The sequence below is a fragment of the Ovis canadensis genome, chromosome 14 (genome assembly GCF_042477335.2).
Source record: "Ovis canadensis isolate MfBH-ARS-UI-01 breed Bighorn chromosome 14, ARS-UI_OviCan_v2, whole genome shotgun sequence".
In the NCBI taxonomy this organism is placed as follows: domain Eukaryota; kingdom Metazoa; phylum Chordata; class Mammalia; order Artiodactyla; family Bovidae; genus Ovis; species Ovis canadensis.
This window is the reverse complement of record NC_091258.1, coordinates 80,115,555-80,138,962: the sequence shown is the minus strand read 5'-3', so window position 1 is coordinate 80,138,962 and position 23,408 is coordinate 80,115,555. Positions and strand designations below refer to the sequence as shown.

Sequence of the window (23,408 nt, the reverse complement as noted above, 5' to 3'; positions counted from 1 at the left end):
AACATCTTTGTTGTTGCTATTTTTTAAATAATTCCAAAAGTATAATTTAAATAGTTAAAAGCACAGCAGTGAGCTTATATAGTAAACTACAGAGTAAGGGCTAAACCCGAGACTGGCAGTGTGAGAAGGGTTTAAAGGTTAGTGAATCTTTCAAAAGGAATCTGGTGCCCCCTCTGGGTAGCACACTGGATTCAGGGGAGGTTGCTGCAAAACCACACGTTTACCAAAGAAACTTCAGATACATTCAAAGAGCTCCTAGAGCAGAAAGGATGATAGCCTGGGAGACTAAGAAAAACTAAAGCAAAACCAAAGTTCTAACATTGAAGCAATACTGTAAAGAAATGTATTAGTTCCATCAGCCTGCGTTAACAAAGTACCACACACTCATTGACTTAGAACAACAATTTATTTTCTCGCAGTTCTGGAGCCTACAAGTCTGAAGTCAAGGTACTGGCAGAACCAGGCTCTCTATGGAGCTCTGGGGGAGGTCCCTTCCTTGTTTTTTCCAGCTGCTCGTGGTCCCAGGCATCCCTGGTCTTGTGAGCATCTTTCCAGTCTCTGCTGTCTTCTCGTGGTCATCTTCCCACTACATCTGGTTCCAGATTTCTCCACTCCTGTAAGGACATCACTCACACTGGACTAACGGTCCACCTTACTCCAGTATGACTTCATATCACCAGTTGCATCTTCAACAGCCCTATGTCCAAATAATGGCCTATAACCCAATGATCCTGTAACCAGACTCTGAAGTTCTTCAGGTTAGGGACTTAACACATCTTTTGGGGGAACAATTTCACTCATAATAAGCGCATGGAAGTGTGTCATGCTCAGTCGTGCTTGACTCTGTGTGACCCTATGGACTGTAACCCGCCAGGCTCCTCGGTCCATGGGGTTTCCCAGGCAAGAATACTGGAGTAGGTTGCCATTTCCTTCTCCAGGGGATGTTCCCCCCAGGGATTGAAATCATGTCTCTTGCCTTGCAGATGATTCTTTGCCGCTGAGCCATTGGGGAAACCCCAGTAATCCCACGGGATTTTCCAGGCAAGAGCACTGGAGTGGGGAGCCATTGCCTCCTCCACTAATAAGTAAGGACAGTCAAAGACGTGCTGGCTCCAATGCCTGGTGACATCACACCTTATACACCTGCAAGCACAGTGCCGAAAGAAGCAGCTGGGATCCCCTAAGCTCAAGAAAGGGACTTGTAAGCACCTAAAAAGGCTAGCGAAATGGCCTAGACGACGGGCCAAAAGGGGTCCAGAACCAGATAGTGTGACAGCTGGAGTCTGAAAGGTCATAACAAGCCCAAGGACTCATCAAGTAGTTAGGACAAAGGGATGCATAACCTAATATCTAATATAGATCAGAAGCTTGAGTTTTTCTCCTTCTGGTTAAGACAGAAGACAAGATGCCCTTCTCTCAATACCAGAATAGTTTCTGAAAAGACTTGATCATTCTCAGGTAAAAATTGTCCTAGTGAGTGGTAAGATGCAGAGGTGAAATGCCAAGGATATGTTTATGGAAAGTATAATAAGGGCAAATATAGCATTAGAGCCAAGTGAACTCCCAGGATGCAGTGACTTAATAATTTATCCCTTTCTCAGGCAGCAGTGTGAGTTAAGGGGTTTGGGAAAGGCAATGAGACCCTCAATATGTGGTTTCCATCTTTGTCTAAAAAGTGATCATTTCAGTGGCAACATTTTCCAGTGGGAAGGAAGAGAAAAAAGTCCATATCTAATGGCTTTAACATAGAGAAGGTGATCTTTGGGTTTCAGGCACCACTTTCTACTGATGGCTCATTGCCAAGACTTGACAACATTATGTATCCCACTGACAAGGGGCAATGGGAATGGTGGTGAACAGCTGGATGACAAATGTATTATTTATAAAATAAAACATAAAATAGTGGACACTGAGGAATATGTCTGCCATAAGGATCACAGAAAATGTGATCTTAAAGGGTCAAGTTAAAATGATTTCTGTCAGTACGATTGTTTCTTGAGCAGCCTATCGTTTCATACTTGACACCAACTTGTTAGAATCAAACTTAGGTGATTTGAAAACATTTAAAAAAAAAAACTTTGTTAGCGTACTTTCCAATACTAATCAAATAGTACTCTTTCTTCCTGCTCAGAACCTAAAGTTATGAAAAAGAACTCTCCTCCCACCATCTGCTTTTTCTCAGAACCAATCTGAGGGAATGTGGCTTGTGGGCAATTAGTAAATTAGCCTGAGTAACAATACTTTCTGTGCTTAAGCGAATCCATCTTTCCAGTGATACTACCACAAGTAAATATTACTTCTCAGAGTCTTTCTACATATGTTCAAATGTGCACCCCTTTTAATTGGATTAGCCCTTAAACAAGAATAAACTCATTCATGAGAAATTGCTTCTGCTTCTGATTTGCTTTTATGATGGTATTATTAGCAAGAGTCAACAAGGACAAAAAAATGTATTCCACTTATATTAAGAATGAAGGTAGATTAAGTGGACACCAATCAACATAAATTGAACTGTAAATGTGTAATCAGATCCCAATGATAGAGTTTGAGCTGTGCTGATCACATTTTAACACATGTCTAGTGCAATGACATTTAGTTTTACACAGATTTTTATCTGGTTGATCCACTCTAGTTATTAAAAGCTTGACTTAAGCAGCTAAATACAGACCTAAGAATGTAATGTTAGTGACAAGAATTTGGAATCAAAAAAACACCTTCATCATAGCAATCAAATGTTTAACAGGACATTCTTCTGATCAAAAGTTAGATTTTAAATGATGAAAATCCATATTGTTTCATCTTTTTAAACTATGAAAAGGACATGATAGGCTTTACTCATAAATTGTTCACCTATTTAAATTAATGAAGAGAAAAACAACTAACCAAAATCCAAACCAAAGAGTAGAATTACGGTGAGTCAACAGATTGTTTGAAACACAAATAGTGTTAATTATAGAGCAATAAATTCAGAGAGTTAACCTTCTGATTGATTCATGATACTAGTTGAAGATTCTGAATACATTTTTGTTTTCAAAAGTCCATGCATGTATGAATGTTATTGAAAGCTTTTTTGATAAATGAGGATCCACCAACTTTTATATTCATGGAAAAGTGATGAAGTCTTAATTTTTTTCATGAAATTATATATTACTTATAAAACAAGTGAAAAGCAATTATATATAGAAAATATCCTAAGAAAGCATATTTAACTCTTACAAAGATACCTCCAAATTAACATGTGCTTGTCCAAATGCATTTGAGTTATCCGATGACTACACTTAGCACAATTTTACATACACTGTGACTAACATAATAGGTCAGGGTTAGGATGTGTGCATGTGTAGATAGAGGAGGCTTAGTCCTGAGAGTCCATTCATGGGGTAAACCATCGCTGTGTTAGACTGGACCTCTTAATATATGTAAGTGTTGCCTGTATACAGTCTATTTTAAACAGGCTTATTTATATGCCTGGACATTTATAACAGGAAGCAGCATACATAGAATTATGGACTGCAGGTTCACTGCCCCAAGTTTGCCTTCCTGATTGCTTTGTTGACCGCCTCTTTCACATCTTTGTTCCTCAAACTGTAGATCATGGGATTCGGCATGGGAACCACTGTGGCGTAAAACACAGCCACCATCTTCCCCTGCTCCACAGACTCTTCAGTGGGCCTCCTGAGACACGTGGAGAGGAGAGTCCCATAAAACATGGTAACCGCTGTCAGGTGGGACCCACACGTGGAGAATGCCTTTCTCCTGCCATCAGCAGAGCGCATGTGCAGCACAGCTGCTATGATGAGGGTACAGGAAATGAGAAACACTGAGAGGGAATATGTGAAATTAATCCCAGCAATAACAATCATGGTGCGTTCTTTAATGTGGACCCCTCCACAGGCAATCTTAATAAGAGGAGGGTCAGCACAATAGAAGTGGTTGATTTCAAAGCTTCCACAGAAGCACAGGCCATATGTCCACAGTGTGCAGGTTAGGCTAACAGAGAATCCATAGATGTATGGCACAGAGGTGAGACGAGCACAAGCAGTCCTGGACATTTTACGGCCATAAAGCAGAGGGTTGCAGATGGCCATGGAGCCATCAAAGGCCATCACAGCCAAGATATATACTTCCACGGGGACAAGGGCTATGAAGAAGTAACACTGCACGAAACACCCCACATAGGAAATAGTTTTTGTCTCTGATAGTAACTTTTCCAGCATCTCCAGAGTGACATTGGAAGAGAACCACATATCCACAAAAGACAAATGACTCGAGGAAAAGTATATGGAGCTCTGAAGCTGGAGGCTGATGCTGATCAAAACAATCAGACCAATGTTCCCTGTCAGAATGATCATGTAAACCACTAGAAGCACCACAATAAATAGAACTTGAAGCTCCTGATGACTGGTCAACCCCATAAGAACAAATTCTGTCACATCTGTGAAATTTGGCATTGCTTTCACTTAGACCCAGTCTGCATCGCCTATGGACAAATTAAAAGAAACAAATGGATTTATTTTATTCTTGAAAATTTTGAGTCATGTTTATCAGTAGTCTAGTTCAAATAATATAAAAATCAATGTAGACTTTGCACAAAGTTTAATATGAGTATATAATCACATTTATTTCCTTTAATAGGACTTATAATTATTAAAATATTTATTAGTTTCTTAACTCTAAAACGGACAATTACTTTCATATACTACTAGTATTACACACTTATTTTTGCTAAACTATTTCAATGATGCTAACATCATAGAGTGCTAACAGAAGTGAAGCTAGGCTGAGAGTCATCAGAGAATGACCAAATCCATTTCCACATATTGTCTTATAGGAAATGACTTGAGACTCATAAATGTGAATCTTCAATAAGGTCAGACAACCACTTTGTGCTGAACAGGGAGGTAATAAGAGTGAATCGTTGAAATTCCATTGAATACTATTTTTGCCTATGACGGTTGCCTCTCATCGTCTATATTAATACAAATGCACATGTAATATTAACGTACTCATTTCCCTATGACTTGGAAGATTTCCTTTTTTAAAAATGTATTTATTTATTTTTGGGTGCGCTTGGGCTCCTCTTGGTTGGGGTGTGTGGGCTCCTCGCTGCAGCAGCTTCTCTTGTGGAGCCCTGACTCCGGGTGAGCAGGCTTAAATAGTTGTGGCTCACAGGTTCTAGAGCGCAGGCTCAGTGGTTGTGGCTCTCGGGCTTAGCTGCTCCATGGCAGGTGGAATCTTCCTCCAACCAGGGATCAAACTTACGTCCCCTGCATTGGTAGGCATGTTCTTACCGACTGAGCCACCAGGGACATCCAGAAGATATCTTATCTACGCAATTTTATGGGATGGTTGTCTTAAACTTTGGTCTTACAATCTAGTCATTGACATACTTTTCTACACTATGCCAGCATATGATATAAAAAGCTTTCAACTTATGAAAATCCTAGTCTTGTTTTATTTTATTTAGCTATATATTTCACTTGCTTGATTACTGCTGCTTGCAAAACGAGGTAAGCAGTATTTAACAACACAGACTGTATCAGTTTAATAGTTATCTCAGAAAAGTAAACCACAAGTGGTTCAATCACCATTTCAAAATTATCTCAATAGATAAATTCTATATACATATAAAATAAAATTCAGGTGCCATGCTTTTAAAATTGTCTTATTTCATATTCTACTGCTTTTCAGCAACAATCCATTACATGTATAAATATTTATTTTCAAATGCAATGTCATTACAATTAAAATGTCCACAAGGAATGTTTTCTGTTTAATACACTTCCCCAGATAAGTCTTCTGAGAAGTAAACGGCTCTGAGTACTTAGGGATGCATCTGTAGGATTAACATCACCTTGGGAATTTGAGATCCCCATAATAATATTGCTTGAAGAGAATATTATGACATAAAATGGGCTGTAGTTATAATTGCTTACATTAATTCATTTACAAACATCAAAACCAATGTTATGTCAAATATATTTGCTATATTCTATTTATTATTTATTACAGTATATCTAGAAGTAGTCTAAGTTTTGTAATATGAAATTGAACAAGCTACACGAGAGTCTGGTTTGCATCATAATTGATTCTTTCTGAAAAGGAGTGAATGAAAAATACAGAAATGAGACAATTTAGGGAATGGAACTACTGTGAGATGAAAATGGAGCCTGCTGATAAACACAAAAATAAGAAAGGGAAAGGATGCACATAGAGTGGTCAAAGATCTCTTTGAGGAGGTGACTTTTCAGCTATGGGCAAGTAGCCAGTTATGTAAAAATATTGAGGAAAAAGAAAATTGAAAATACAAAAAGTTAGAAGAGGAACAATTTTTTAAAATGTATAAACTCTATGATTGTATTATGGCTCCCTGGAACTCACAATTTGGAAGTTGATTAATCTCTGTAAACACTCTTCCTACCCCTGAAATTACTCATTGGGAATTAAATACACCATAAAGAAAATGATTTGGGCACATAACATAGTCACTGATCTTTCACTTCTGGTCTGGGTTCACCTGTTCCCTATGTTTTCATGATCATAGATCTTCTGGCTTCTAAGTGTGGATAAACTAAACCAGATGAGAGTTACTGCTTTTGACTGGGAGATAAAGCTAAGACCAAGAAGTTTCATATATTAAAAACTCTTACCTCTGCTTGGTGGACCCATAATTACCTAATCAACAGAGTTTGATTTGGATTATTGGTACATCTAATTATAAAAGGATGAGATCATTAGATAGCATCACCAACTCAGACATGAGTCTGAACAAACTCTAGGAGATGGTGAAGGACAGAGGAGCCTGGCATGCTGTAGTCCATGGAGTCTCAAATAGCCAAATATGACTTAGTGACTGAACAACAACAGCAACTAAATATATATAAAAAATCATCAAGGCACCTAAGAAACATGGAGTGATACTGCTTCTCCAGTTTCCCTTCCTGTGTGATATGTGGGTTTTCTTCCACTTTTCATAATCATTAGCTCTGTGATAGTAGAGTTTGTCTCATTCATTCTAGAACACTTCAAATGGACTACATTAGTTGTTATATACTGTAGACATTCAGGGATATTCACACATGATTTTTAAGCATCCTGATCTCCAGATCCGCTTCATAGAATGCATTACTGTGTCCATAACTAATAAAATCTCTATTGAAACCTTGTTCTAGTGGCAACAGTCTCAATTTTAAGGTAAGATAATAGCTAACTTTTGTTGAATCCTTACACAATCTTTTATAAATAAAGGTCCCATGAGAGAGGTGCTAATTAGAAGCACTGACAGACTAAGAGGCTCTCCTTGGATTGGACATGTGCAAACTGGCCAGACGGAAATGCAAACCAATTAACTGAACTCTAGGGGTACACTCAATAACTTTATATCACTACTGCCTCTTTGCTAACTTTTTCTAATATTCTATTTCTCTATATTTAAAATGCAGTTTGATTATCGTCCAAAAAAGGGGGAAAGTTATCGTTTTGATAATTCATGCTTGATGAACCAGAAGAGCTTGACATGGCTACAGAGCCTAAAAGACAGAGTTCTTAGACCACCATTATCTATGCCTCTCTAGGTTAGGTGATCCCATAGTCCTAGGGCCAGATGGCCAAAGTCACTTCTCACAGAGAGCCACTTTATTAGATAACTGTGCATCAGCTTTTAAAGCAATTAAGCATATAGAATGCATAATTTAGAAATTTTTAAAAATCACTTTCATTAACTTTGCAGGAATTTTACACACACACACACACACACACGATACAGCAAAGGTATAACTATTTCTTCAATATAGTGGAAGACAGGGAAGCATGGCATGCTGCAGTCCATGGGATGGCAAAGAGGAGGACACAACTGAGTGACTGAACTGGGAATAACAATCATTCCCAATGACACAATAGTTTCAATTCCACTCAGATACATTTTAAAACACAATGTGAAAATCACTGGTCTTTGTAGAGAAGACATAAAAGTAAAAACCTAAAGAGCAAAAATTCTTGTAAGTCCCTATGAGAGCAAGATATTCTTATGAATTTTTATATCAACTATTAATATAAATAGTAATATTTCCCAAGTATATAATTCCAGACAATAAAACACTGTGATAACAAATAGGTCCACAAGTAAGATCTTAGTCTCTTCTTCAAAAAAGGGTTAAAAATTAAAGATGTGACTGCATTAATCTCTATTGCAAAGAGTATAAAATTTGCAGACCTACCTTCAGCAGCAACAAAAAAACGATGATAATTCCTCACTATTTATAATAGAATCTTGAACACTGAACACACTGAGAGCATCTCCCCAAGGAACTATCCAGATAATGATGAAACACATTATAATTAAAATTATAGAAACATCTCAGGAGTAAGGGACGTTAAGGAGGGTTAAACAGAAGAATGTTTTCTGATAACATTATGTGACCAGTATCCTTAATATCATGGGTATAATCTCTCCCATCTTCACATGGTATAATAGCTGCCTCAGGAAAGCACCCTGCACCTCAGGAAAACATTCTTGGTTTGCATTATACAATGTTGCTCAGTCACTTTCTTTTCTATTGTGCTTTAGTTCTAATAAGCATTATCTTCCCGGCCAAACACAGCAATGCACACCCTATGCATCTCATGGCTGTTGAAGAGATCCCAGGTGCCTCAACAGTGCAAATCACATAGAAACATCTAAGGAGAATGAGCACAAGTAGAGGTCATTGGTGGAGAAGTTAATTGTAGTAGAACAAGTTATCAGTGAACTCAGGCTCTTTTTGGAGTCAGTAGAGAATCAACTTCAATGGCAGTTAGATTGGAAATAAAATCTTAACTCTGCACCATAATTAACTACCTGTCTTTGGAAAAGTAAGGATTCTCAGTTTCAAAGTTCATCTGTAGAAAAAGGAAACTGCTGTCTCACAGTGAGGTATGAGGATCACAGACAACATTGGGAAATTCCTAGCACAACGCCTCTCTCTGATGAAGCAGTCAAAAAACTGAAATGAGCTATGGATTTTCACCTATTAACAGTTCACAAGATCTTGCCACGTATTTGTGATTGTGATCAGTATTATCTCTGTGTTGAAGGGTAAAATATTAAAAAAAAAACTATGTAAAATAATTCTGAGGTTCAGTTTCTCCACAAAATATGGATAGTAGGGGCTTCCCTGGTGGCTCAGAGTGAAGAGTCTGCCTGTAATGCGGGAGACCCAGGTTTGATCCCTGAGTCCTGAAGATCCTCTGGAAAAAGGAATGGCTATCCACTCCAGTATTCTTGGTGCTTCTCTGGTGGCTCAGACATTAAAGATAGCCAGCAGATTAAAGAATCTGAATGGAAACCAAGATTGTTCATAAACTCCCATTTGTACTACCTCAATTTTGCTGGAAAATCATGGACAGAATAATACTCAGGCAAAGTTTCCCTCTTCAGTGGCCAAGGATCCCAGACTCCTCGTTAGTTCCTTCTCACCTTTTATGGAGAAGCTACATAAGGCAAATTCATTGGCACCAGATTATTATAACTTAACTTGCACTCCCTCGAGAAAAATGGAGTTTAAAACAAGAAAGCATTGTGTGTGTGAGTGTGTCTGTATGTGTGTGTGTGTGTGTTAAAGAGGGAGAGAGCAAGGAAGAGAGTCAAGGTTAAATACATTTTATACTAGAGATGCTTAACTATTTAAAAAATTGATATATATATATATAAATGTATGAATGAGATCCATTTTTTAAAGTGCTTTACAGAACTATCCCGAATTTTCAAATAGCAAAATTGCTTTAAATTCTCCAAAAGAATCAAGATTAGGGGAGATTATGAGCCAGAAGTGATCTTGGAGGTCAGATACTTCATCCTAAAAATTAACTGGATGAATGACACAAAATGACTGGTTCAAGGTCACACACAAATTATTTTGAAAATTGGAAACTAAAACCAGGAACATGACTTAACCAAGAACCTTGACATCATCATTCTTCATGCAGTACTGAAACAAATCTCAAAAGAGTAGAGAAAGTGGTTCACTTAAAAAAAAGAGAGGTGACAAATATTATCCAAATCCACTTGCTAATTTCAGACTTAAATGGAGAAAGTAGGGACAACCACTAGACCATTCAGCTATGACCTAAGTCAAATCCCTTACAATCATACAGGAGAAGTGACAAATAGATTCAAGGGATTAAATCTGATAGACAGAGTGCCTAAAGAAGTATGCACAGAGGTTCATGGCATTGTACAGAAGATGGGGATCAAGATGATACCCAAGAAAAGGAAGCGCAAAAACACAAAATGGTTGTTTGAGAAGGCCTCACAAATAGCTGAGAAAAGAAGAGAAGTGAAAATCAAAGGAGAAAAGGAAAGATATACCCATTCAAATGCAGAGTTCCAAACAACAGTAAGGAGAGATAAGAAAACTTTCTTCGTGATCAGAAGAAAAAGCCTTCCTTGGCAAAGAAATAGAGGAAAAAATAGAATGGGAAAGACTAGAAATCACTTCAAGAAAATTAGAGATGCCAAGAAAATATTTCTTGCAAAGAGGAACACGATAAAGGACAGAAGTGGTCTGGACCTAACTGAAGCAGAAGATATTGAGAAGAGGTGGCAAGAATACACAGAAGAGCTGTACAAAAAAGATCTTCATGACCCAGATAACCACGATGGTGTGATCACTCACCTAGAACCAGGCATCCTGGAAGGCGAAGTCAAGTGGGCCTTAGGAAGCAACGCTGCGAACAAAGCTAGTGGAGCTGATGGAATTCCAGTTGAGCTATTTCAAATCTTAAAAGATGATGCTGTGAAAGTGTTGCACTCAGTATGCAAGCAAATTTGGAAAACTCAGCAGTGGCCACAGGACTGGAAAATGTCAGTTTTCATTGCAATCACAAAGAAAGGCAATGCCTAAGAATGTTCAAACTACTGCACAATTGCACTCATCTCATACGTGAGATAAGTAATGCTCTAAATTCTCCAAGCCAGCCTTCAGCAATAGATGAGCCATGAACTTCCAGATGTTCAAGTTGGTTTTAGAAAAGGCAGAGGAACCAGAGATCAAATTTCCAGCATCTGTTGGAAAAACATTGAAAAAACAAGAGAGTTCCAGAAAAAAAAAATCTATTTCTGTTTTAATGACTATGTCAAAGCCTTTGACTGTGTGGATCACAATAAACTGTGGAAAATTCTGAGAGAGATTGGAATACCAGACCACTTGGCCTGCCTCTTGAGAAGTCTATATGTAGGTCAGAAAGCAACAGTTACAACAACAGTCTGGTTCAAAATCAGGAAATGAGTCTGTCAAGGCTGCATCTTGTCACCCTGCTTATTTAAAGTATATGCAGAGTACATCATGAGAAACACTGGGCTGGATGAAGCACAAGCTGGAATCAAGTTGGCTGGGAGGAATATCAACATCCTCAGATATGCAAATGATACCACCCTTACAGCAGAAAGTGAAGAAGAACTAAAGAGCCTCTTGATGAAAGTAAAAGAGAAGAGTGAGAAGGTGCCACAACCTATTACCATCTCACTTTGGGTTATGGGTTGAAAAGTTTATTTAATATCCATATATCAATATGGATATCAATATCCCAGTACTTCTGAATATGACTGAATTTGTAGATATAGTTTTTAAAGAGGAAATTAAATTGTAATCAGTTCAAATAGTGCATCTTAATCCAAGATGACTGGTATCTTTTTTAAGAAAGGAGATTAGAACACAAAAATACACAGAGGAAAGACTGTGAGAGACACAGGAGGTGATGGCTGTCTATACGCCAGACAGAAGCTTCAGAACGAAACCAACCCTACTAACATTTTGATCTTGAATCACTATCCTCCGAACTGGAAGGAAATCAGTCTCTTTTGTTTAAGCCACCCCAGTCTGTGGTACTTAGTTGTAGCAGCCCTTGCAAACTAATATGTTCTGCCTTCAGTAGACAAAGAGACTGCTTTCATATTCAAGGGAAGTTTTGCTTCTTTGAAGAGTAGTATCATTTTTAATATATTTCAAACATTTATAGTACACATTCAAAATGTGCACAAAACATAAGTTTAAAATTTATTGAATTTTTTCAAATTAAAAATGCCTTTATGACCAAACTTCTAAACCAAGTAGAAGACCAACAATACATCAGACAAACTTCTCATCTTCTTTCTGAGTCCGTATTCCTCACGTTAGACGAACCTTTATTTTTAGCACTCTACATAGTTTGTGTCTTTTCCTGAATCTCACACAAGTGAAATCAAACAGAACACATTCTTTCATGCATAGTCTTTGGTGAAAACTCTGTTGACATCTGAACATTATGTTGATGACTGGTTTAGCTTGTTTGGACTGCTATAGTAATTATAACATAAGCATTTATTTATCACTGTTCTGAAAGCTGGAAGTCTAAGATTGGATTGGGTTCTGATGAAAGCATTCTTCCTGGTTTGTAGATGCCTGTCTTTTTGCTGTGCCCACACATCACAGAGGGCAAGGGAGTGTCCTAGTCTCTATTATGAGGGCACTAATCCAGTTCATGGGCTTCCCTAGTAGCTCAGAAAGTAAACAATATTCCTGCAATGCAGGAGTCCTGAGTTTGATCCTTGTGTAGGGAATGTTCCCTGGATCAGGAAATGGCAACCCACTCCAGTATTCTTGCCTGAAGAACCACATGGACAGAGGAGCCTGGCAGGTTACAGTCCATGGGGTCACAGAGTCGAACACGACTAAGCATGAGCAGGCACTAATTCAGTTCATGAGGGCAAAGCAAAGCCTTCATGACCTAATGACTTCCCTAAAGCCCCCGCATTCTAAATAGCAATGGTTCTTTTATTACTGTAAGTATAGAGATCAAGTTGACAACATTCATCGAATCATGGAGAAAGCACAGGTGTTCCAAAAAAAATCTACTTAACAACCTCATAAAAAATGTATAAATCTGAACACCTGGCCAAAGAAAATATAAAGATAGTAAATCAACATATCAAAAATACTCAAAATCACATCTCATAAGGAAATTCCAAACTAAAACAACAGTAAAGCAGCACTGCACACCTGTTAGATCCAGTAAACTCAGAAAGGGGGCGGGGGCGGGGCTTCTCTGTGGCTCAGCGGTGAAGGATCTGCCTGACCATGCAAGACACTCAAGTTCCATCCCTTACCCAGGAAGATCCCACATGCCACAGAGAAACTTACCTGGATTTTTCCTCAACTAAACAAGGTTCACCTGTGACCTGAACACTACATGTCTAGTACTTAGTAAACAGCTTTGAAAAAATGTCCAGACAAAAATTGTCACACAGTTATACACAGGAGCTCTACCTGTAATAGCTAAAAACTTTCAAATATCAGGATGTCTTCGGTAGATGGCTGCGTAAGCAAATTGGATACATCCAAAGTGAAGGGGAGCAAATGCTACCCTAAAATATACCCCTTCAGCATGAGAATTAGTTGGACTTAATTAACTTTTTTTTTAAGAGGACATATGATCATCTCTGAAACCCAAGTTCAAGATGGCTCTTCTGAGTCACATTTACAAGAGAAATCTCATTTCAAAGGAATTCTCTGTATATATCAGATAGAAGGATGACAGTCTTGAGAAACTCTTTTTTTATCAATCGGGAAAGTTAAGATGTAAATCTGTACGACAACCATACCCTTCCTTTCCTTTAGTTTTATTTTTTAATATTTATTTATTTTTTATTTGGCTGCGCCAGGTCGACCTTCATTGAGGCAAGCAAGATATTTAGCTACAGCATGCAAACTCTTTGTTGCGGCGTGGGAGATCTAGTTCTCAGATCAGGGATGGAACCTGGGCCTCCTTCTTAAGGAGTGTCCAGTCTCAGCCACTGGACCACCAGGAAGCCCCTGTTTTGTTTTTAGGTGAAGACGGTATCTAAGGTGATATCTTGGGCCATTTCAGTCACTGGTTCAGTTTCCCGAGTTTCTCCAAAGCACGCACAAGGTGCACATTATCAAACTGGTCTGCAAAACCAGTAAAGGTAAAAGAATGTAGTATTGATACATGTTACAAAATGAATAAACATTAAAAACATCTTTGGTGAAAAAAATCCATATAGAAAAGGCCACCTAGATCCCATATTCACCATATGTCTGCTTTACATCCACCAAGTTTGTCCAAATGTCTAAAAATCTCAGTAACAGTCTAAAAAAAAATTGGATGAGGATGGAAAAAAAGATATATTCATACAATTGGACAGTTGCTGAAAGTGGAAGTGGAGCTATGGATTACATTATAATGTAGAAACCATATGAGTTCCTGATTTGGGAGATTATGTGCTGGTTCCACAGGAGAATGTGCCCATTTTGGATGAAACGCGTGGAGCATTTTAGGTGATGTGGTAAATGTATTTTTTTAACATTATTGAGAGTTTCCTGCACATTTTAAGTTACTGAAAAGTAAATTATTTTTCAAAACAACCATGTCAATACCACAAAAGAAAATCAGATCACACAGGCTTGAAACTTTCTCTTAGAGGCCAAGACTTACCCAGACGAATTTCAAGGGAAGTTGTGATGCTCATTGCCCTTGAAAGAGTCCACATGGAATTTACAAATGAAATTTCCCACATAACTTCACAAAAAGTTGTTAGAATACATTCAGTAAAGTTTAATAATTTGGAATCAATTTACAATCATATAAAATACTACAATTTACAACCTGAATCAATATACGAAAATCAGTTGTGTTCCTATACATTAATAACAATCAGAAACAAAAATTAAGAAAAAAATTAACCAAGGACATAAAAGACCAGTAGTCAGAAAACTAGAAAGCACTGATAAAGAAACCAAAGAAAACACAAATATTCCATGCTCATGCACTGGAAGAATGAGTTATTAAAATGTCCATTCCAACAAAAGTCATCACCAAATGCACTGCCATCAAAATATAATATCCAGTGGCATTTTTCATAGAAATATTCATAGAATATTCCTAATAATATTCTGCAACAACTGACGACCCTGAACAGCCAGAAAGGCTCTGAGAAAGAAGAATGAACCTGGAGGCATCTTCCTCTCTGACTTCAAACTACGTCACGGAGCTGCAGTGACCACAGCAGTGAGGGCCTGGCACAAACACAGGCACAGGGGCTCGAGGAGAGAACAGGCAGCCCAGGAATAAAGCCACGTGTGTGCGGACAGTTCATGAACATCAAGCCACGAACGTGTGAAGAGGAAAGGAGAGTCCTTTCAAGAAGCAGTGGCAGGAAAACTGGCCACCTACACGGAAGAACACCACTGGCCATCCTCTAGATCATACAGAAATCTAACTAAAAACCCACCGTTTTGCACATGGAGCTCTTTCCCCTCTGAGTCCTCTGAGATGGATCTCCGGTCAGCACTCAGCTGGACACAAGAAACGTCTACTCCATCCTCATTTTTCCCTCTTGCAGCGCCTCCTTGCTGGCAGGCACTGAGGCAGCCCCACTCCTCTCAGCCTGGACGCAGCCCCGTTATCCAGGAACCCGAGCCCTGATGGCCCTGAGGAGACAAAGCTCCCGCCCGCTGAAGACTAAACGACCTGTGCCCATGGGTCAGAGAGGGGTTGGCGCCCCCTGTGGGCCACCAGAGAAGAGCCGGCAGCCCTGCGCTCACAGACCCCAGAGGGCTCACCCAGAAGCAGCTCTGCTGTGAGCCCTCAGACTGGAAGCCCAAACTGAAACGGAGCTAAAAATCTCCATGACCCTGCTCAACACACAGCCAGGGAACAATTGATTAAAAACCATACGGAATGAAAGGAACATAAACACAAAGTTTGCAACTGACACCACATTTCAATTAAAAACTATAAACCTTTTAGAAAACAACTAAAGATCTACATGGCCTTGAGTCTGGTGATGAGTTCTAAAACACAACAAAAAAGCCAATATACAAAATGTTTTAAATAAATTAATTAAAACACTGACTTTTTAAAATGTATACATTCACTCCCTTACTCAAGAAAACCAAAGGACAAAGTGTTAGGGAAACCACTAACCAAAACCACGAGCCCATCCTTGCCAGGCACCAGAGAAACCACTTGCAGGAGTCATCTTACAACAGAAGGTCCTGGGTAAGAACAAGGAACTAACAAGCTACCACCAACCAGGAAAGGAAAGGTCAAAGGAGATAGGAGACTCCAATCCGTAGGTCTTACCAACCTCCCAGGATCCTCCTTGCTAGAATCCACCTTGGATGAGTGATGCATATGCCACCAGGAAGGACCCCAATTCAGAAAGACTGGCCAGAGACAGACCAGAAACTAACCCAATGCCCATAAAACCTGAGACTGCGAGCCACGTGGCAGAGCAGTTCTCTCAGCTTCCCTCACCCTCCCGCCCTCCGCCCAGGCAGCCCTTCCCAATAAAATCTCTTGCTTTCACAGCACACGTCTCCTCGGACAATTCATTTCCAAGTGTCAGACAAGAGCCCACCCTCAGGCCGTGGAAGGGGTCCCCCATTCCTGCATCAAAACCACAAACCAGGAGAAAATATCTTCCAAATGTGTATCTGTGTGGAAGGAAATGGCATCCACTCCAGTATTCTTGTCTGGGAAATCCCATGCACAGAGGAGCCTGGCAGGCTACAGTCCAAGAGCAGGGCATTTTTGAAGAGAGGAAACAGTCCCAGGAAAGTTGAGGCGCTCACCAAAGGCTCCAAAGCTTTCGATGGCACAGCCACAACTGTGGCTGAGCACCCCCAGCTCCCAGGCCTCTCGGTCCTGGCCTCTCTCACCAGATATGGGTGTGGCAAACTAGAATCTAAAGCACGGCTGAGGGCTTCCCTGGTGGCTGAGTATTAAAGACTCTTCCTGCCGATGCAGGGGATGCAGGTTGATCCCTGTCCATGCTGTGGAGCAGCTAAGCCCACACACCGCAACCACTGAGCCTGTGTTCTAGACCCTGGAAGCTACAACTACTGAGCCCATGAGCCCCAGAGCCCGTGTCCCACAACAACAGGAGCCACCAGTGAGAAGCCCACACCACAACTAGCGCAGCCCCTGCTCAACACAACTAGACAAAAGCCCACACAACAAAGACCCAGCACAGCCAACATTAATAATTTTTCTGAAACAACACATATCTGATAAAGAATTTGCGCTAAAATTATACCAAGAATGCTAGAGCAAACAAACCCGTTAATAATTAGTAAAGACTGAAACAGACACCTGGCCCCAGAGGGCACACTGAGAGGAAACAACCACAAGAGACACCTGGCCCCAGAGGGCACACTGAGAGGAAACGACCACAAGAGACACCTGGCCCCAGAGGGCACACTGAGAGGAAACGACCACAAGAGACACCTGGCCCCAGAGGGCACACTGAGAGGAAACGACCACAAGAGACACCTGGCCCCAGAGGGCACACTGAGAGGAAACGACCACAAGAGACATACTCAGGATTCTGGTGGGATGCATGCACAGCCACCTTTGGAAGACAGTCTGACAGTTTTTTCCAAAGCTAAATAGACTCATCATCTAGGATGCAATACTACACCTCTTGTTTTTGGACAACAGCTTTGAAAAACTGTGTTCAAGCAAAAACTAGCATAAAATAATGCACAGTAGCTGTATTCTGGGTTAAAAATTGGTTAAAAACTGAAAGACATTAGAATGTTCTTCTGTAAAATGAATTAATAACCAAGTTAGGGCACATATACATCAAGGGGAGCAGAATATGCCACCCCAAGTTGTGTCTTTTTGACATCAGAATAATTCTGGACTGACATTTTAAAAACAGCAGATCCAGGAGAATGTTTGAAAGTGCCCTTTTAGGAATTAAATTTACATTTATTAGGGAAATCTCCACTTGTAAGGCTGTCTCCACCTGTGTACCAGAAATGGAAGGATAACTAAGTCTTCAGAGGAGCTAGTCCATGGAGATGGCCTGGATGTAATTCTGCATAATATCCAGACCCTTGTTTACTGTGCTTTGCCTCCAAACCTCCCAAATCATTCCACTGTGCCCCCCCCCAAATAGCTTTCTTTTGTTCTTAGCTAAAGATAGCACATAAGTTACAGGCTTGGGCCATTTCAGGTTTTCCTAGGTACCTTACAAGCATATAGGGGGTATGCATGGTAATAAGCTTCTGTTTTCCTCCAGTATATCTGCCTTTCATTGTGGGGAAAGTCTCAATGAGGAAAAGAGAAATATAAAGGGAACATTATTTTTCCTCCAATACACATGCAATGGAATAGTATTCCGAAATACAACGGAATGAACTATCAAACCAAGCAAAAACCGTGGATGAATCTTACATGTATATTGCTAAGTGAAAGAATCCAGTCCACACACTAGTGACCCCATTTATACGACATTCTGAAAAAGGCAAGACAGACTTAGAAAAAGATTATGAGGTAGAAGGTTCAATATTGCATCTGATACATCACAGATGAAATGGTTGGATGGCATCACCGACTCGATGGACGTGAGTTTGAATAAGCTCCGGGAGTTGGTGATGGACAGGGAAGCTTGGCAGGCTGCAGTCCATGGGGTCACACAGAGTCAGACACAACTGAGCGACTGAACTGACATTACAGATGAGTATCTACCACTGTGTATTTGAATAAACCCATAGATCTTTAGACCTCACTTAGTAAATCATAATCTATTCAAATTTAGTTATTTAGGATATGACAGTGTTACAGAATGAAACACAGAATGCAGCACAGTCTAAATGACTTAGAAATGCATTGAAAAAAACTCACTTTTTGTTGGTGGCAGGGACGGCATAGGCTGACGAGAGCTGAAGCACCAGCAGGTCCTGAGGATCTAAGCGCAAAGAAAGCCAAAACTGGGAAGATAAAGGGGTACAGCAGGGCCCCCACCCCGTTCCAGTCCTCTTGCTTCTCAGCCCACTCTCTGGGCCTGGAGGAGGGTCCTCTCCGACTGGTCCACTATGGACCCATGGACAGCGTCACTGCGTGGTGACAGCCGGGCACACGGGGCCCCTGGGCCACATGCAGCTGCCCAGGGCTTCCAGGAGCCCATGTGCAAGCACCGGGACAGACATCTAACAGACAGACTCACCACCTAAAGAGGAAACACCTGGTTCCTGGGAAGCTGGAACTTAGCTTTTTAAGGCCCTTTCCTTGGCCCTCGCCCTTCTGGGCTGCTGTGTCTCCTGACTCCTCCCCCTGAGACGTGTGGCTCACAGGAGCCTCCCCAGGACCTGAGCTGCTCAGCAGCTCCCACTGTGGTCCAGCCTCTCAGAGGGGCTGCTCCACCGCCCGTTGTAAACAGGGGAACTGGCCGTGGAAAGGCCCCCTGCGCGACGGTCAGGAGACAGCTGCGCGGGGACGGCCACGGACTCTGGTCTCCTAGTAAGGGCCTCGGAGATCCCCTCGGTCCTTCTGGAAGTGTTCTGGAACGCGAGTGCAGGAAGCTAGCACACACTTTCCGTATTCCGGTCCTGCAATGCTGCTCAAGCCTTTCCCCTTCACCACCGCACTGGCAGTGTCCGGAGTCACTTAGATCGTTTTTCCGTTTAGTTGCGCTGATTAACTCCAAGGACCACATGCCTACACGCGTCTCTAACTGGAGCCTGCACGGCCCCAGTTCCAGGCACGGGGGACGCAAAACAGAGTGCCTGTGATACAGCTTCCTGGGGCATCACGTTTATTCCCGGTGCTTTAGAAGGACACCCATTCAGCCTGAAGTAACCCCACAATGTCCCAAAGCCGAAACACCAATGGGTCCTGAGGAGGTCCATCTCCTGTCAGCCTGAAGTGAACCCCGCAACGTCCCGAGGCCAAAACCTGAGCAGGTCCTGAGGAGACCAGACTCCCGGCAGCAGCCGCAGGCAGCCGGGCCGCTAGGGGTGGGGGTGGGCCGGGGAGGCGGGCTCTCGCTCCCTGCCAGCCAATGGGAACTGCAGCTCAAGCCTCCCTCACCCGCGCAGGCACAGCTCAGCGGAGACTCCGCCCCTCAGGGCAGTTCTGCTAGGTCCATTAAACTATGGAAATTCAAACTGAAATATTGCCAATATCCAAAACTTCTCCAAAATAGTTAAGGAATAATTAACTTGAAACTGTATAGAGTGAAATGTAGTCACCAAATTCACTCAAATTTATTAACAGACATTTAAATTTTGAAACTATCAAAATTGTGGACGTAAACATAGAAAATCTACATGACCCTGGGTTTGGCCCGTAGATCATAAGCTTTGAGTGTCAACACACAAGCTGTCAGTCCACAAAAGAAAAATACTGTGGACTTTATAGAAATAAAGATGTCTATTCTGAAAGACCTCATTCCAAAAATCAAAATACAAGCCACAAACTGGGAGAAAATATTTGCAAAATTCATATTTGATACAGGATTTGGACACAAAATAGACAAAGACCTCTTGAACAACCCTATAAACAATAAGTAAAGATCTGAACAGATACCCAGCCAAAAAAAGTTACATAGATAGTACAAAACAGAAACACACTCAACATCATACACCATTAGGGAATTACACATTAAAGTCACAAGCTATCACACTACACATATTAGGCTGCTAAACTCTAAATATATGACAATACCAACTGCTGGAGGCTGAGGAATAGTAGGAACGCTCCCTCACTGCTGGTGGGATGCACACACAGCCACCTTGTAACACAGCTGGGCAGTTTTCTCCAAAGCTAAACACACCTCACCTTGGGATCCAACAATTGTACTTCCAGTATTTAGAAAACTGCTTTGAAAAACCCATGCCCAAACGCAAACAAAGATGAACGTAGGCACAGCAGCACTATCCATAATAGTTAAAAGTTTGAAGTAATCATGGTATCCTTCAATAGATGAATGCATAATCAAATTGGGGTATATCCATGTCAAACCAAGTAGAACATGCCACCCCAAAATATGCCTCTCTGCTGTGAGGATTGCTTAAGTCCACTTCCATGAAAAAAAGAGGACTCTCAGCAAACTAAGTAGCAATTGCCATTTTGTGATGGACATTTACAACAGAGAAATCTCTGCATTTAAGGGTTGTCCCTGTTTGCACCAGAAATAAAAGGATAATTAAAACTCAAGTAACTTATCAATGGAAAGGTCCCGACTTAAATCTATAAACAATCATACCATTCTTGACTGTGTTTTGTGTAATTACCTTCCATAATGGGCTTCTCCCATTCTTCAGGGTCTTGTTTTTAGCTGAAGATGGCATTTAAGGTGATGACTTTGGACATTTCAGGGAGTGACTCAGGTTTCTTTGGTAGCTCCCCTGTATACAGAAGCTATTTGTTGTTTTACTCACTAAGTCGTGTTCGCCTCTTTGCGACCCCACGGACTGTAGCCCACCAGGCTCCTCTGTCCATGGGATTCCCCAGGCATGAATACTGGAGTGGGTTGCCATCTCCTTCTCCAGGGGATCTTCACAACCCAGGGGTCAAACCCAAGTCTCCTGTATTACAGGCAGATTCTTTACCACAAAGCCACCAGGGAAGCATAGGGGAGGTATGCTTCTGTTTTTACTTCTGGTGATTTGTCTCTTATTATGGAAGGGCAGCGTGAAAATTGTTTTTCCTCCCATACACATGCAATGGAGTATTACTCATCAGTAGTAAGGAATGAACCACCAAACCTTGAAAAGCGTGGTTAACTCTCACGTGCATATCACTCAGTGAAAGAATAGAGTCTGGAGTATGACCTCATCTATGACATTCTAGGAAAAGCAAAGCTACCTAGGTGATAAGCAGATCATCTGCTGAAGGGGGCTGAAGCTTTCCCTGTGATGCTTTAGGACGGACACCTGTCACTATATTGATGATAAGCAGGTCATCTGCTGAAGGGGGTTGAAGTATTCCCTGTGATGCTTTAGGATGGACACCTGTCACTATGCATTTGTCTATGCTCGATTTGTACAGCCCAAGGGATCAAACAGTCTATTCAAGTATAGTTATCTAGAGTGCAGGAGAGTCGCAGGACGGGATACACAATGCAACAAAACCTAACCACGTTAGAAATGCACTGAAAGGATACCTCACTGTAGGAGATGGGGCAAAATGTGTTGACTTTGGAAATGAATGAATAGATACACAAAAGGCAAAATGGCCTGCACATAAACACTGGGCTTCATTTTACAAAGATCTTTCCAGAGTGCAGTAGCTAGCAATTCTGAGACCGCTGTACACGTAATCTGAAGAGGAGAAAAGAGCTGACAGATGCAGACGGTGGGGGCCAGGCTCCCCGCTGCAGGAGTGGGAAGTTACAGATAAGTAGAGAACAAGAGGACGGAGCTGAGCCCCTGACCACTACTCCTTATGGCTCTGAGTTGTGTCCAACAGGACCACCATCACCTGCACGCGGGTGAAAAGAGCTGACAGATGTAGATGGTGGGGGCCAGGCTCCTCGCTGCAGGAGTGGGGAGTCACAGATAAGCAGAGAACAAGAGGACAGAGCTGGGCCCCTGACCACGACTCCTTACGGCTCTGAGTTGTGTCCAACAGGACCACCATCACCTACATGTGGGTGCTATAACCCACCTGCCCCCTCCTGGCCTTTCCCCTTCCTCCCTGCGATGATTCCAGTGACATTTCCAGCCTGCACCCTTCTCCCAGGGCAGGTGCGTCTGTCCATCCACGGCCTCCCCATCTCATCCTGGGGAATAACAGGCCCCTGGAGGACTGCGATCCTGCTGCTCCCCACGCCCAGGAGGCAGCCCCAACTTCTCCAGCTGCTGAGCCCAGACACCTGGTGAAACCGAGCAGGAGCCTAGGGGCCCTCCCAGGACAGACCCCATCCCGTATCCTCTGCCGTAGCCCCTCTCTGAAGTATGGAGATGACAGTAGCTGAGGCACACCCAGGGAGGTGTTTTGCTGCTGCTGAAAGCCCCACTGAGTGGAAGAAGTTAACTACTTGATGAGCATGAACCCGTCTCCCCCAGAGTGCCCAGTGCCTGAGGATTTGTGAGGTTAGCCGCCTGTTACCTCACCAACCAGAGAACCGTGCACCAGTGAATCACATACTCTGTGACCCTCCCTCCCTCATATGGCCCGTAAAACTGCTTTCCTGAAGCCCTTCAGGGATCTCAGGGTGTAGAGCACGAGCTCCCTGTCTCCACGTACTGGTGCCTTTACAATTAATGCTGCCCTTTCCTTTACTGCACCTGGTGTCAGGCGACTGGCTTTACTGCACTCAGGCGTGTGGACTTGGTTCAGTAACACAGACGCCTCCCAGGTTCCCAGCTCCTTGTGCCCCAGGGACTGTCCACTCCTTCTCCAGGGCATATGGCCAACCCCCACACTCATTCCCCTCTACACCCATGGCCCTGGCCCAAGCCTAATCCCTCCATCAGGCCCTGCAAAGCTCCCTGCCCTCACGGTGCATCTCACATCCCACACAACACGGTCTTTTTGAAGCCTGAACAAGACCATGCCCTGCTCCTCCCTGTGATTCCCCTCACCTGATGAAGCCAGGCCTGATCCATTCCAGGTGACTCCAGGATCCTCATTCTCCA

At 41.9% G+C, this 23,408-nt stretch overlaps 1 protein-coding gene and 1 long non-coding RNA gene across 3 annotated transcripts in view; both read right to left on the bottom strand.

Moving 5' to 3' along the window:
• Nucleotides 1–19,779, bottom strand: part of LOC138419423 (uncharacterized) — a 28,824-nt gene extending 9,045 nt beyond the window's left edge. The window contains exons 1-2 of one of the 2 annotated variants that reach the window (XR_011248963.1): nt 18,992–19,779; nt 18,670–18,733 (exon numbers count right to left, since the gene is read on the bottom strand). This is a non-coding gene — a long non-coding RNA (uncharacterized lncRNA). Of the gene's footprint in view, nt 1–18,669 lie in introns of both variants that reach the window. The other variant, XR_011248964.1, reaches the window with a different exon arrangement.
• Nucleotides 3,519–4,483, bottom strand: LOC138419414 (olfactory receptor 5M9-like). Its single transcript, XM_069552310.1, has one exon. The coding sequence runs from the start codon at nt 4,449–4,451 to the stop codon at nt 3,519–3,521; it is 933 nt and encodes a 310-aa protein (XP_069408411.1). The 5' UTR covers nt 4,452–4,483.
• Nucleotides 19,780–23,408: the final 3,629 nt, after the last annotated feature.

Coding starts and splice junctions, on each gene's coding strand:
- LOC138419414 (XM_069552310.1), bottom strand. CDS start 4,451: ATGCCAAATTTCACAGATGTGACAGAATTTGTTCTTATGGGGTTGACC.